Source organism: Melanotaenia boesemani, chromosome 9 (assembly GCF_017639745.1).
Source record: "Melanotaenia boesemani isolate fMelBoe1 chromosome 9, fMelBoe1.pri, whole genome shotgun sequence".
Taxonomy (NCBI): domain Eukaryota; kingdom Metazoa; phylum Chordata; class Actinopteri; order Atheriniformes; family Melanotaeniidae; genus Melanotaenia; species Melanotaenia boesemani.
In genome coordinates this window covers 23,587,571-23,602,652 of record NC_055690.1, presented here as the reverse complement: position 1 = coordinate 23,602,652, position 15,082 = coordinate 23,587,571, and the positions used below count along the sequence as shown (strand labels likewise).

Below are 15,082 nucleotides of genomic sequence, written 5' to 3'. Positions count from 1 at the left end.
CTCTCATTTTCTTGATTGTGTTCTTCTGAAGGTTTTTACTTTTCCAGCCTGTAGATTCTTGTGCAGCCTGAACTTTTTAGGTTCTTTGGTTGTGAACATGTAGCAGGTAAAGGTTAAAATGACACAGATTGTTTAAATTAATTACATGCAGCTTCCAGTAAACTATAGGGTGATTAAGCTGTGTTTTGGTCGACCCTTTCCTCCACCTGTGACCTGATGTAGGGGTCAGCTGGTGCAGGGTGCTGCAGTGACCATCCGCCTCCTTTCTGAGGGACTGAAGCACAGAATTCCCCCTTTGGAACAAAAGGATCGGTTAAGCAGGCAGCCACATGGGAAGCACCACAGAGAGGTTATTGTGCATGAGTGAAAACTTTACCCCCCCCCCCCCCCCCCCCCACACACACACACACACACAAATGCTGACACGCTAATTCACCAGCACCATCATACCAGGCTGAGCATTTGCAGAATATACAATGATTAAAGTTATTCTAATTTCTTTTGTGAGCATTTAAATCTAAAGTCATAAATACTGTCAAATGTATAATCCATCGTGTAAACCAGTACTTAGATTAATAATTTCTTTTAAAAAATGATCCTGCAGGTCCAGACCTTTGCTTCTAGATTTGCCATTTATTTCCTGACAGTGCTGTAGACTTTTTCGCAGGGGAAAGGGCTATAATTACATCTAGTTAGTCCACAGTATCTCCCCTCTATCAACAAGAAAAAAAAAGCTTTTCCTCTCAATCCCCGAGGGGGTTATGACAGCCCCTATACCCCCTAGTCCCGCCCACCCCCTCTGCCCTATCTCAAGCATTAACATGCAAAAAAAACAACATAAGTCACGGAAAAGCAAATCATACCAAAATAAGGAATCCACAAACAGTTTAGGGACTAACAGTGGATGGTGCGTTGGGCCCGTGCAAGCGTGCTAACCTGGCGATGGGCAGAAGTTTACCAACAGAAGGGAAAACAATGGAAAAGGTGTACATGTGAAGAAGCTAAGGAGGTTTGGGCCAAAGAGACTTGTTTCGACTTTCCATATTTCACGAATGCCTTTTCAGGATTCTACAAATATGTAAGTTTTGATAAGAAGGCAGCTTTCACCTACTTACTCACTGAACATTTCATCACTTACCTAACCTCGTTACAGTGCATTTGGATGCTTTGCCAACAATCAGGTCTTAAAGAAAAGACTGGTTGCTGTTTGGGGTTTCTTGCCGTTTGGCTGGGGGGGAAATGGACCACAACTCGAAAAGGCTCTTGGACTAGAGTTAAAATGTGCGTGTGAACGGTAACAAAGAACGACATGAACAATGGCAGAAAGAGAGGGGAAGAATGCGGTCGTGTATCACAGCGTCTCTTTCAAAAAGTTGGGGTCCGGGGGCGCCAACAGGAGTGCAGACCAGCAACACAAACCAGAAGATTTGGAGGCAGTTGGCGTCGCCCTTCCCCCGGAGCCCAGCAAAGCAGAACAGTCCTTTGCGACGCGTAATGTCAGTGTGTCAAGAAAAGTTTCCAAAATCTCTGCCACCGCTACCGCCACAGCCGGCCTCTCAACCGCAAACCAAAAGACAGGCTCCTCCGCTCCTCTCTCGTCTATTTCTCCATCTATCCGCCAACTTACTGAAAAGTTTAGCAGCAGCAGGACGCAACGAGCCTTACCGGGAGACGGTGCGGCGGTGACGCGGGGAAGCAGCACTCTTCCCCGGGCCCGAAGCTTCAGAAGAGACGGATCTCCGTTTCGTAAATCTTTTCACGAGGACAGCGCTGGAGGATATTTCCATGATAGTGACACTACTACAACAGAGTCTCTTTCGGACACTAAACTGCTGAAGTTTCACTCTGGCACTGATTCTGTGTCAGGCTCGGATTCGGAGAGGAAAAGTGAGAAGCTAATTTTTACACGTTTATCAACCGACAGCAGCACAAAATCTGGTAAGAGAGACTATTCTCAGATATATGCACGTCTCTCTGATCTTAAAAAGACTTCGACTGCAGATGAAGAAGTAGAGGATGTTTGCAGAAAAGGAGTCCCTCCACCCTGTAAATCTCACAGAAGTTATCTCTCTACCCACCACAGTGACTTTATTCCCTCACACTCTGACAAGTGGCCCTGTGTAACGAAAATTAGACAGCTTTTTGATGAGAAACAAAGCAAAGCTTGGCTTCAGCACAAGTCTGACACCTGTGAGAGTTTAAAAGCAGCTCGCACAGCTCATGTTCAGGCGCTCAGCTGCAGTGAAAGTGCTCCTCTCTCTGATAGAGGTGACAAACAGTCCCTTTGCAGTTTTGCTAATGAAGCCAGTGACCTGTATTTGCGTGACAAATGCATAGTTGGAGCACAAAGCAGAGAGAAACACTCTGCTAAAGAGACCTTTTGTCACGGTATGGACTTGTATACCAAAGGTGATCACTGTCATTACTCGGATGATGAAGAGGCAGATGTAGAAATACCCGGAGTGTCTGATAAAATTAATTTTCAAGGCAGCAGCAGTCAAAGTCACACTGGGGGTAGTCACCACCATAGGATTACCTCATCTCCATACAGATCTCGCTGTTCCAGTGCTGAGGCACAGGCAGCCCATAAGACCCCAAGAACCACAGGATTGACATCTGACCCTAACCCTGACCTTCAACCCCTTGCTACTTCGTCTTGGAGTCAATCGGTGAGCGCAGACACCTCCTCTTGCTCCTCCTCTCTTCAGCAGCCGACAGAAAGGGAGAAAAGGGATAGACAGGGGGTCGGGCTGCCCAGGGATAGTTTACATTCCTCACATAACTCCTCTAGAACACCAGCCCCCACCACCTCCTCCTCAACTCCAGCTCAAGATAAAGCTATTACCTCCTCCTCCTCTACTGTAACTCCCTCCTCTCAACTTGGAGCCCCAACAGTTACTTCTTCCCTCAGCTCCAACTGGAAGTTAAGCTCTGGAGACGAAGAGGAGGTGCACACCAGGAGAAGAAGAGGAGGCAGCTTGGGTGCTCCCTCTGGCCCTACTGCCTCCATCACCTTCAGAGGAGGGGAGAGGGGTGCCACAGAGCGAGGGAGTGGCTATTTATCCCGCAGTAAAAATGGTTGGTGGGGGGCCAAGGCCATCGGCCGGTCCTCTGGCAGTGAAGAGGACAGTCCTGCTTCTTTAGGCTCCCACTGTCGAGAGGCAGTGCGCCGCCGCTCACTTAGAAAGAAGAAGAAGGTGAGTGGCGCTGCTCCAGTGGCAGGCCGAGATGATTACAATGACCATGATGGTGAATCAGAAGACAGTGACAGTGACTCTGCATTAACGATGGACCATTTGGAGAAGCAGCAGCAGGAACACTCCGGAGGACAGTATGCAGGCTTAATACCTCGCAGCCACTCTGCACGAGAACCCAGCAGTCATAGCAACAGAGCCAGGGTGCAGCACTGGGAGCGCATCGCCTCACCTGTGATGTCCACCTCACTTCCTGGGGTGTCACGAGTGTCAAAGGTGAACATACCCCCCTTTATTTCCAGTCCTGGTGATTCTCGCTGCAGTAGCCGATACTCCAGCACCGAGACACTGAAAGAGGAGGATCAGGCTGGCTGTGCCCCTCGTGCATCACATGCCTTCTTTAATGTGGGTGGAGCAGAAGGCAGTACATGCAGAACTGCATCCTCATCTGTGCTGAGTAAAACCTATCATGGGAATTTTACCATGTATCGCTCCCCAAGCTTTGGCCATGGGGATAACTTCTCACGGGCCCCCATGCATGTGCACCCCAAGATTGCGTCAGTAACCCCATTACCTGGTGTTCATGCTAGAGAAGGTAGGGGATCTTTGGGTGTTAGAGATGATGAAACGGTGGCATTGAAGAAAACAACAGGAGGAGGCAGGGTAAAAGATAAGGATAAAAACCAAATCTCCATGTCCAACCCTGACATCACGTCAGAAACTATGACTCTCTTAAGCTTTCTAAAATCTGACCTGTCAGAGCTCAAGGTGCGCAAAACAAACGGAGGAGACAAATGTGGGGTTATGGAGGGGTCGTCGGCATACAGAAGGAGCTTGGGGCCTAACGGTGGGACCCTGCTACCTTCTGGTCGTCGCCCGTCGCTAAAAGATCTGACCGCCACTCTGCGGCGTGCAAAATCCTTCACTTATTCGGACAAACCTACAACAAGCATGAGGTGCTACTTGACGGGTGGCAACACAAAGAGGAGTTCCTCTGAGCAGCAGCTTGACTTGGATGGAGAAAAGGGTGGGGGGAGGGTGGTGTTGTCAGACAGGGAAGTAGAAAGTGATGGTGGGGATTTTAGGATTGGAAGAGGACAAAGAATTAGGGATTATGGACTGGATGATGATGATGATGAAATGATGCCGACTCCACTGCAGGAGAGGTGTGTACAGGAAGCCAGGCAGGTCATTCAAGACATCTGCCAGATGTGTACGAGGGAAGATGATGATGATGTTGGTGTAGGGAGAAATGATGATGATTTCAAGGATGAATGTTTACAGGTCAAGAAAACAAATGAAGAGAAGCAAGAAGCAGGAGGCATTAAACATGAGACAGGAATAGCTCAAGAGACCAAGTTTGAGAGCACAAAAAACAAAGATAAACATGAGCTGGAAAGGGAGAAGAGGGAGAGGAGTGGACAGAGTATGCAGCTGGAAAAGCTAAACAGCAGGGGCACAGAGTGCTGGGAGAAGTCAAAGAGAATGAGTAGAGAGCTGGAGAAAGCATTACTGAAGTGTGACTCTGAGGAAAGCATGCTCTACGACCGCTCTGTGGATGAACTTTCAGGCCACGAGTCAAGCTTAACTGATGAGGGGATTGTAACAGAGCCAGAGACAGGCCCTAGCGACCTCTCTGAGAGGTTGTTCTTGGGATCAGCAGGGGTTAATTTAGGGTCAAAAATAGCTAAGGATGTGCTAGGCCAGCCTGTCACTGCATGGAAGCAGTCAGCTCTACATGAGGCTGAAGGGTTCAAACAGGAGGGAGAAAAGACAAGAGAAAACAGCTTGAACTGTGCAAATCGTCTGAATGAAGTCAGTCTTCCTTGCTCCTTGGCTCTTCCTGTATGTATGGCTGAGAATGACAACCGTATTATGGATCTGAGCACTGTTGCTTGTATTAACATCACTGCTGCCAGTGAAGGGATACACGCCAACAGTGCTGTGTCGCAGGGGTCAGCAACCACTGCAGGAGGAGGATTTGAAACCCCTGCAACTCCAAGTGCTGTTCGTCGGAGGCGTAAATTCTCTCCCTCTGGTAATAACAACACAGGGTCAGACTCCAGTAATGGCAGTCATGCAGAGTCAACAATAGCAGCTGTAGGAAATGGGGAGTCTGCAGTCTACCGTTCTTTTAGTGACCCCATGCCCCAGCGGCGCTGCTCACTAGCAGAAGAAGGGAACAATAATTTTTCATCTGTAGACAGCAACCTTCTAGGATCCCTATCTGTCAAAGGAGGAGGAGGAAGTGCTCCAGAGGGCTCTGCTGCAGCTTCGTTATCAGAGTACAAGGGAAGTGTAGCTAGTGATTTGTCTGTTTACAGTGATGGTGGGCTCCGTGAGGACTCCATTCGTGATTACAGTGGGGTGATCAGGAACATTGTAGCTGAGCCAGGTGCAATGGACAGACTGATGACAGATGACCATGGCAATGGCAAAGCTCCCAAGAAGAAGTCTTTCAGTGACCCCAGTCGCCGTGGTGATGCCCCTTTACTTTCCCATAATGACTCTCAGTTCAGAGGTCAGGCTGGCAGCACTCAGCCAATCAGTGAGGTGGATCAGCCTGGCCAGATTCCACCTTCCAGCAGTGAGCCAATCTTGAGTGAGCAGAGAGAAGAGCTATGGGAGTCAGAGGCTAAGACCACACAGCTGCATCAAACCAAGATGGCCCGCTCCCTCTCAGAGTGCACGCCTCACTCTGATAACCGCAATGATGAAGATGATGTAATAGACCAAGAAGGAGAGGAGAAGGTGCAGAAGTTCAACTTTGACCTCAAACTAGCTGAAGTTTTGTCTCCTAGAATGATTCGGCGGCCTGCTAGAAAACGGCCAAACAGGTTGGCGTTTTTCCCTCACGAGGACCCTTTTGAACCCCTTGAACTGGGTTCAGAAGGCCAGGAGGAGCATAGCAGCCAAACTAAGCTCCACTCGTCTCCTCCAACTTTACTACCACAACTCAAACCTAAAACTACATCCAAGCACATGCGCCATGCCAGTGAGCCCACCACCTTCATCCCCATCTCCCCGCCTTCACAACTCCAGCCCCTGAAGGAAGCGGACTGCATCGCTGTCCAGTCTACTGCAGAACCTCCAACCTCGAGTAAGCCTCCAGGAGATGAGGCCCCTTCTCTGGAGGATGTGACACAAAAATATATTCTTCAACTGAGTACCTCTGAGAGGGACGCTGAAGGCCCCGGACCTTCTTCAGGGGCGAGGGATGAAGGTCAAGGTTCAGTATCGGCTTCAGAGGGAACCAGCCAGACCAGCAGTGGTGGACTTCAAGAAGCTGGAGCTCAGAAGAAGAGCACAGAGGACGCTGCATCTGTCTCAGCTTGTCAAAAGGCCAAACCCAGAGAGGTGAGTTCAGATTTTCTTTATTTTAGCATTGTCATGGTGTTTATGTGTGTGTGCTCTTGTGATACATGATGCTTTGAGCTCTGATGCTTCAGCTTCAAATATTTGACTTCATCACATATGACAATACAATACACCCAGTACTTCATACATTTAAAGGAATATATAATGGAATTGTGTAATTACTGTGTTTTTCATTAAATGAGGAAGAAATTAGTCTCTTTTACCCACAACATTTGACAAAACAGATGTTTTTAAATTGTTTTGGTCTACATTAATTCTAAGAAGTATGTTAAAACAACTTATCGTACTCTTGTGGTTTTACAACACCACTCAGTACTTGTGTTTATTTGTTCTGAATCAGGCCTCATATGGCTGGTTTAAGAGTGCATTTGTGTTTCAACACAGAAGCCATTAGAGGCTGAGCCATGTTAAACAAACATCAGAGGATGTTATTAGTTTAATTAAACAATACTTGTACAAAGAGCATCAAGGAAGAGTCCAAGGCCACCTGTCTTTTTTTATATTTATATATTTAGCCCAGTATGGATTGTGCCTCTGACAGAATTACAGAGTCATTGAGAGGAAATACAATAAACAGTTCATTTAAACACAGATGGGGTCTGTGTTATGTGGGCTACGTTTAGTGTCTAAACTCGGAGGAACTCTTTGCCATATTATGTAATTGTAATATCTGTAATAACGGTACAAATCATAGTACAGGCTGTAAATAAATGCATATTATATATACAAACACAGGGTTAACTAAGTTTTATGTAAACTTACAGTATAGCTCTGCGTGATTGACTGTGTTTGTAATAATATAAATACGGAGAAAAGCAGATGCTCTGTTCTGTCAGGTTTGTTAACAATGGCTGCTCACGTGATAGTGCAGAGCAATGGGAGTTAAATGGGACTGGCGCTCAGTCCGTCCTGCAGATCTCTGACTCAACTCAAAGTTTTACAGTCATGGATGTGATTCGGGGGGGTGTGGAGAAAAAAAAAGACAAGGAACTCATAAAAGGCCGCAGACACAACATCCAGGATTCAGTTTTGTTTGCGGCACAACTGCTTTTCTTTCATTGTCTTTCATATTCTGCAGTCTTGTGCGCACTTAAGGGGGAGGCCTAACGTTGTAACATGTGATTTGTCACTGTGTGTTTTTCTATAATGTAAACCTTTTTTATCTGGCAAAAAAAAACAAACAATTAACTTGTTTTGCCTGTCACTCCTTGACTTTGGCATCCTCTCTGCTTTGTTTTTTGCTAACATCATTTCCATCTATTATCCGGGTATTCATTAATTGTCCTCTCTTGTTGCCGTAGCGATAGCAGTAGCTGGCAAACGATGTCACCAAGCAGGAAATGGGTTTGGGGAAATGGGAAGTTGTTGTGGTAACAGAAAGGTTTGATAATATCCAGCAGTGTCTGGCTGGTGTGTGTGGATGTGTGTGTCATTGTGTTAAGTGAGTCTGGTGAGTTGTCTGCATGTGTGTGTATTATAAATTAGTTTCCTCTCTTTTTTGTGTGTGTGTGTTTGAGCCTTTGTGCGTATTGTTTGTCTGGAACATATCACTGCCTTGTTCAAACGTTTGGAGCCAGCTTTCTGTGTTTAAAGCAGTGCCCTGCAGCTTTGATGCGCTGCAACACCCTGTGTGATTTGGCCTGAAAGAAACGATGCTTGCCAAGCTACAACGAATCACAGACAAGTTCTTAGAGCAAGGAAAGGGAAAATAAAGGAAGTAAGATGGTGATAGAAGGGCAGAGAAGGAGCTTTTCTCCTTTTCGGGAGTGGAGTTTTGTGTGTCTCCTTAACTTTTGTTGTTTCTCAGCTCTTTTGTTTTGCTAGTCATAGCCTGTTGTTTGCATATCTCCAAAGCCGTATCAGTTTGTTGCTTGTTTACGTTATTATTTGACCGTTTTTGGCTAATTCTCCAACACTCATAACACATGTTATCTTATTTCTTGCTGTTGTCTCTTTCTGTGTCTCTGGAACATTGCAGTGAAGTGAGGTCATAGCGTTTATCTTGGTGTAAGGCAGGCCACCGAGCCAAATGTCAGGTAGATGGAGACGGAAAGATGGAAGGAAAAAAAAAAAAGGGAGGGGAGTTGGTGGAAGGAGGCATGCTGACAAAAAAAAAACATACAGGATTAAAATAGAACTGAAGAATGAAGCTGCAATGGGGAGAGAGGGGGGCAAATTGAAATGAAGTACTGGCCTATAGTTAAACAAGTGCTGGGTCTCAGTTTTTTTTTTTTTTTTTTTAAAACACATATTATGTGGAAAATCTATTCTGATCATGTTATATTATCCCAACAATTTGAACATCAGACCAAAAGAAGAATGCTGTCCTGGCTTTGTATATATTTTTTTTTGTCAAGAATTCTGTTACATGTGGTGAAAACATGTCTCCATTTCTTTGCAGTGGGTACATCTTGGGGACTGAAAAACTCTTCTTTCACCACAGTTAAACAGATTCAAACAAATAGTATTTTAATGATACTAAAACCACCAGAGGCTGGGAAAAGTCAAATGAGGTGCACACATTGATTTCTTTTCTTTTTGTCACCATGTGATGGACTGTGATTCTTCTTTAACTAGTGTGTGTCACATATTTAAGTAGTTTGCAGTTTAATAGTCAGCAGGAATGTGGTGCCCGTTGCATAACAGTCCTGAACTCCCCAAAAGAGCTAAAAATCATAATGTTTACATCAGTGGCCTGAAGCCATTACAACATAATTTAGTTTTTGGTATTTCATTTAGTTTCATAATCTCATGCTCTGTATTCTGTCCAACAGTGACTCAGGGTCACATGACATGAATTTTCAGGCTGTTATCTTTTCTTATTTTATTGATGAGGCCAGTTTAGGTTTAAATGGGGTATAGGTTATGGCAAAAATAGGAATTAGAGATAGAACATAGTCAGAAAAGTTAACAGAGATAAAGATTGCCTTTGGCTTCCCTTTTCACAGATTAGATGTAAAAATGAAGTGTTTATGCCTCCAGTTTTATGGCTGACTTTATTTAAGTGATGAAGCCACCCACATTGAGTCACATACTCTTCTACTCGATCTTTTTCTTTAACTCAAATAGTACAATCCACACTGCTACCTAGATGTAGGAGAATAGTTGACCTGGATGTACCCTACAAGTAAATTTGCTATTGTCTTGCTGGTTTAAATAAGTAAATAGTGTTAAACAACCACCCAATATCTGAGATGTCATTAGAAACACTACAGTGAATGAATAAATTAGACCCCTGTGTTATGGATGTTTTAAAGTCATTAATCCAAAGCTGCAGCTGGGATTTACTCTATTATTGAAATCACTGGGGTGCATCTCAGTGAGTGATGTTGCATAATCAAAAGTTTTCATTTAAGACTTTAAAATCTTGTGTGGCTGTGCATCAGCTGGAGCTTTTCCTCCCCCCCCCCCCCCCCCCCATATTTAAAGTTATTGATTGTTGCTTAACGTTTCAAACAATCACAGTGCTTTGACATTTTTGTTTGTTTTCAAGGTGCTGTACATTATTTTCAGTTTGCAGAAAATAGTTTGTTTGCGTGATATCAATGTTACTATTCTTCTGATTGCTAGTAGGAAAAGGTATTATTATTCCATAACTCTTTGTTGCTCAATAATGGAACAAAAAACACCCGCAGGATAAAATACACCACGAAGATCAGTGGAGAGGAAGGAGGTCATCCAATAATAAACTTTCTTTGAAAGCAGACTTAAAAGTTAAGTGAAAGGGCATGTAACAAACACAGAGGATATTGTGTGGGTGCAGGAGTTCTTTTTTAACATGCAAAGGTCAGCCAGGGTTTGCTGTGGTCTAAAAAGTGGAGGATGCTGGGAGGGATAAAATTGTTGAGGGAGATGAAAAGTTTTGGATATGGTTTGTTCTGGCTGAATTTAGCAAAGGCTCAGCAGATAAGAGAGGAGAGGTGGGATGAATCAAAAGATGAAAGGGAATATCAGCTTCATCACTTCCACGTCTGCATACACTTTTTTATTTTCTTGTCCTGGCTGAGACTACTGAGACTACTGTTACTGTTAAGACTACTGCCGAAATTCAGTATGCTTCTTTTTTTAATGATTAAAAGATTTTTAAATTATTCATTAATAAAAAATCCGGCCAGTTTTGCAGTTTCAAAAGCTTGTTATATTACTTAATATTAATTAATATACTTAGAAACGAAACAGTGAGAATGTCACCATTTTCTTTTTGTGTTTATAACCCCCATGCATCTGTCTTGAACCAATAATCCCACCTCTCCCTTAACTCAACAGCTACAATACAAAAGTGACTGTTTTGCATTCGTGCTGCTGAAGCAAAATGATCAAATGTCTCCACCATCTTCTTTCTGTATTTGTTTACGTTGCACAAGTTTATGCTCATGCTCCATGTCTTATTCTCTATTTTTGGTACATTTCTGTGGCAGCATTACAACACCACGTACAGGCATTTTTAAAACCAAATCAGTTCCATTTTTGTGTGGATGTAACCTGATATTCTGCCATCTGCATGATAAGCTTGAGCCAGTTAGCTAGTTGGTAATTTTAGCGTATAAACTGGAAATGACCAGAAACATTGTATCTATTACTAGATGGAAATGATCAAATCCACATGCCAGCGTATTAATTGACAAGTCTGTTAAGTATTTATCTAAAATAATGTGCAAAAATTTGCACAAAGTTGTGGTTTTAAAGGGTGCATTCAAAGTAACGTGACTGGCAAAGAATTAGCTTGGAGAGGCAGGCCTGATGAAACGCTGGTGTACACATGCGTACAGATATGATGTGTTGATCTGTGAATTTTAGAGCTGGTTATTGGCAGACTTTGTTACCATCTGTAACTGAGCCAAGCAGTTGTTTAGTTTTCTGGCGAAGCTATCTTGGTTGTATATGGCTAGCTGTGTAAAATATGAAGCTAAGCTAAAATATGAATGACAGTGGTCGAGACATTCTGTGTGCTGTCAAAACGTAAGCAATTAGGTACATTTCTTGTCATTTCAACCTTCAGTTTTATTTCAAAGTTTTGGGATTGAAAATAATTCTTAAACTGAATCCACTCCATATTTTGCTTGTATGGAAAATAACAATGAAAACCCCCAAAAAATTAACAAAAAGAAAAACTTCAATGGACGTGTAGTGTCTCTACAAACAAATCCCAACATAAGGCTGCATATGTTTTCTCACAGAAGGGAAAAACATCTGTGGGAACACGGCTCTGAATGTCCTTGCCCTTGGTTGGTGACAGTTGCAATATGCTTTGATAATCTTTAACTTGCCCTTTTACGGACATGCCTTTTTTTTTTTATTTTAAGATCGCTGTAGCCCACCAGTGAAAAGTCTGTCAGTTCAAACTGGTAAAGTGTACAGTGGCTATGTATGTTCTTCCTTCCTTGTTGCTCCACTCCTGACTCCTCTCTCATTCTAACTCTCTCCTCTCTCAGCTGGTGTGGATCCGCCCAATGTAATTACAGAGCAGTTTGCTTGTGTAAGGAAAACCTCCCCTGAAACAGCACTTTCTAACAGACTTGCTGTTTTAGCTTTTGTGTGCTCAGGCAGATTTTGACAAACCTAAGTGTGTGTTTGTGCATATGTGATGTAAACAGTTCCAGTTTCACCTGATTCTTTAATCACTTTGAAAATGGATTTATCTGTTAAAGGTTGTTTGTGTACATGGCCCAGATACACAGCACACTATGATTTATTTGTGTTGTGCCTCAGACATTTTAGCCTTCCCTGTAGTTTTCTTTCTGAGTCATACATCTGCAGTCCACTTGGGTACGAATATGTCTGATGTGACAACTTCAGTCCTCAGTTGATGATTTTCATAATGCACAGCTGTATACTGCTTACTGATGTATGTTATTAGAAATCACCAACTGATTTATAATTGCAGTTATTGGAGTGTTTATTCCCTCAGATGACAAGATTTGGGTGAAACTAACAGAAATATGAAATTTCTGCAATGTTTTTCACCATTTGGTAGAGTTGACTGATTGTTTATTACCTTATCTTGCATGTGCAGCAGGCAAACAGGCTCATGAAGTTTTGCTTTATGTTTCTCAATTAATTTCCAAGAAACGCCTGCCATTCTTTTTCAGTATTATGTGAATTATTGAATTATTGGTGGACTTATAACGGTAATGTGTCATAGAAATGGTCAAAGACAAAAAGCAAATTCAAATCATTTGTATGGAAAATAGTTGGTCAACTTAATGCTTTAAGACAAGAACACAGAATGAAAGTGGATGGCTCTTTGTTACATCACTATTTGTGTTTGCATGCAGCATGGGTTTGTGAATGTGCATATCTCCACATGAAGACCAGTCACTCACACAATGCTGCAACTGTACCACTCTCGCGCCATGTTGCATATTTCATGACATAGTTCACAGCGTGGTCGGACAATGGCGCACACAAACGCACTCATACACATGATCTGGGCCTTGGTTTTATTGTGGAACGATTCAGCCACTCAGTATTCTTTTGTCAACCATGACATTAGCAGCACTCTTCCTCCTTTCCTTGTCCCCTTCCTCATCTCCTTCTCACCTTGTCCTCTGTGTGCCTTATGGCATCAGTTCGCCGGTTTGGATCATGCTCTAGCTGCCAGTTAAGAAATACTCCTAAAAATGGGAATGGGAGACGCTGGAAGTCTCATAGCGCTGCTCCTGAGTGGCTGCTGGGATCCCGGATTAAAGCGCAGGGCGAGGATGAAGACTGGAAAAGAAAGTCAGGAACAGCTAAGGCCAGAGACGCCTCACAGGCAGGTGGAGATGGTTCTCTGTGTGTTTGCATGGGATTCAAACTTTTTTCTTGATATTTTCCCTGAGACTTGGGTAGATTTAGTTGAGAAGTGCTGTTTTTTATGACAAAAAAATTCTCATCAGGAATGTAAGTTGTGAAGTTTTTGGAAAAAATCTGTAGGAATTCAGAAAAAAGTGGACTTTCTCACACAGTGGGTGTTGATTGAAAGTTTAAATTTGTCTTGTAATGTTAGGGTTCGGGTTCATGTTGCTGCCTTTGCCAGTGACATCCCTATCATATTGATTTTATCTTCATGCACCCTCATGCAACATCATCTTCAGCATGTGCATGACATCGCTGTAGTCTTTTTCATAATATTTATGTCTTCATAGCAGAGAGAAAATGGTGTTTTGTGATCAAAGTGATAGATTCATTATAGACCATGGGGTGCCCAGCTCCGGTCCTCAAGGGCCACAATCCTGCAGGTGTTTGATGTGTCCCTGCTCCAAAACCACCTGACTCAAACTGATGAGTCTTTGTGCAAAACCTAATAGGCTGTTGGATCTACTTTTTTGAGTCAGGTGTCTTGAAGCAGGAAACATTGGAAAATCTGCAGGATAGCGGCCCTCGAGGACCGACTTTGGACACCCCTTCTATAGACATATTAACAAGGCTGGCCAGAGCTTTTGCACAACCTTAATCTCTGCAGACTAAACAGCACGCCTTCACTTGGACCACTTTAAGTCTTTCATAAAAACCTGGCCACTTCTATTTCCTGTGTAAAACTGGATTAACATTGTGGCATCTTTTTATATTTGACTGCACAAGCTAGTATGTATACTCATTCTGCATCCCATACCAGGATGCAGCATATTTTCCAAAGTCTGTAAAGATCTCTGAATGGGTTATAATCACAGGAGATGCCCATGAGATTGAAAATTATTCACTTTTATGGTAGAGCCATTAAAATGGAATTTATTTCTTTACACATCAGCAGTTTACATACTGTATGTCTGACTTTAAGAATAACTCTTAATGATGAGCATACAAAATATTTAGTGTTTTCCAAGTCAAACTGTTCCGTGTTGTATGATATTCCAGAAAGGGAACAGGACTATTGTAGCTCTCCATCCTTTGTCCGCCTGGTTCGGTGTACCTGAGGCTCTCCCTCATCTCTGTCTATCTCTTACCATATGTCCACGAAGCTTTGTGATTGGTTGCTATTTTGATCAAGATCAAGGAGTTTGGCACTGATATTTATGTTCGGTACAATAAGCTCACACAAATGTAGAATCCTTGGAGTCCACTGTAGATATATTGGTAGTTTACAAGGTTTTGCAGCCCTTTTTGTCCCTGAGATTTTGAAATGGAGCAACATTAGCTAACATTAGCACATCATTAGCTTTGTCACAGGGAGTTTGAGCCACTATAACAAAGCCTCAAGGCATTGATCATCTCTGTGTGTTGGTTTGACAGAGCTTCACCATGGCGTAAAATAATTAGTGTTGCAAAATGAAGAAGAATCGGACTTCTTTGGAAATATTTGCTTCTTTGTTGGGAGTTTGAGAGGTACAGTAGCTTTGTCATGTCTGTACATAATTTGCCTTTCATAGATTTGTACCATGCATGGCTATGGATTAAAAAAATCGAGATAGCCACTGTGGTGCAAGATGCAACTCTAGTTCAACATTTGCTTGTCGCCATCTTAGTTTAGGTGAAAGAGCAGTCACCTTTCGCTCTAAGTACCTGCAGTTAGCTTCTCCATTAATAACATA

The 15,082-nt window shown here is 43.1% G+C and overlaps 1 protein-coding gene across 1 annotated transcript in view; it reads left to right on the top strand.

Annotated features, from left to right (window-relative positions):
• Positions 1–856: 856 nt before the first annotated feature.
• Positions 857–15,082, top strand: part of LOC121645866 (rho guanine nucleotide exchange factor 17-like) — a 63,728-nt gene continuing 49,502 nt past the window's right edge. The window contains exon 1 of the mRNA XM_041994626.1: positions 857–6,551. Coding sequence (XP_041850560.1) covers positions 1,317–6,551 — 5,235 coding nt within the window. The 5' untranslated portion in view covers positions 857–1,316. The remainder of the gene's footprint in view (positions 6,552–15,082) is intronic.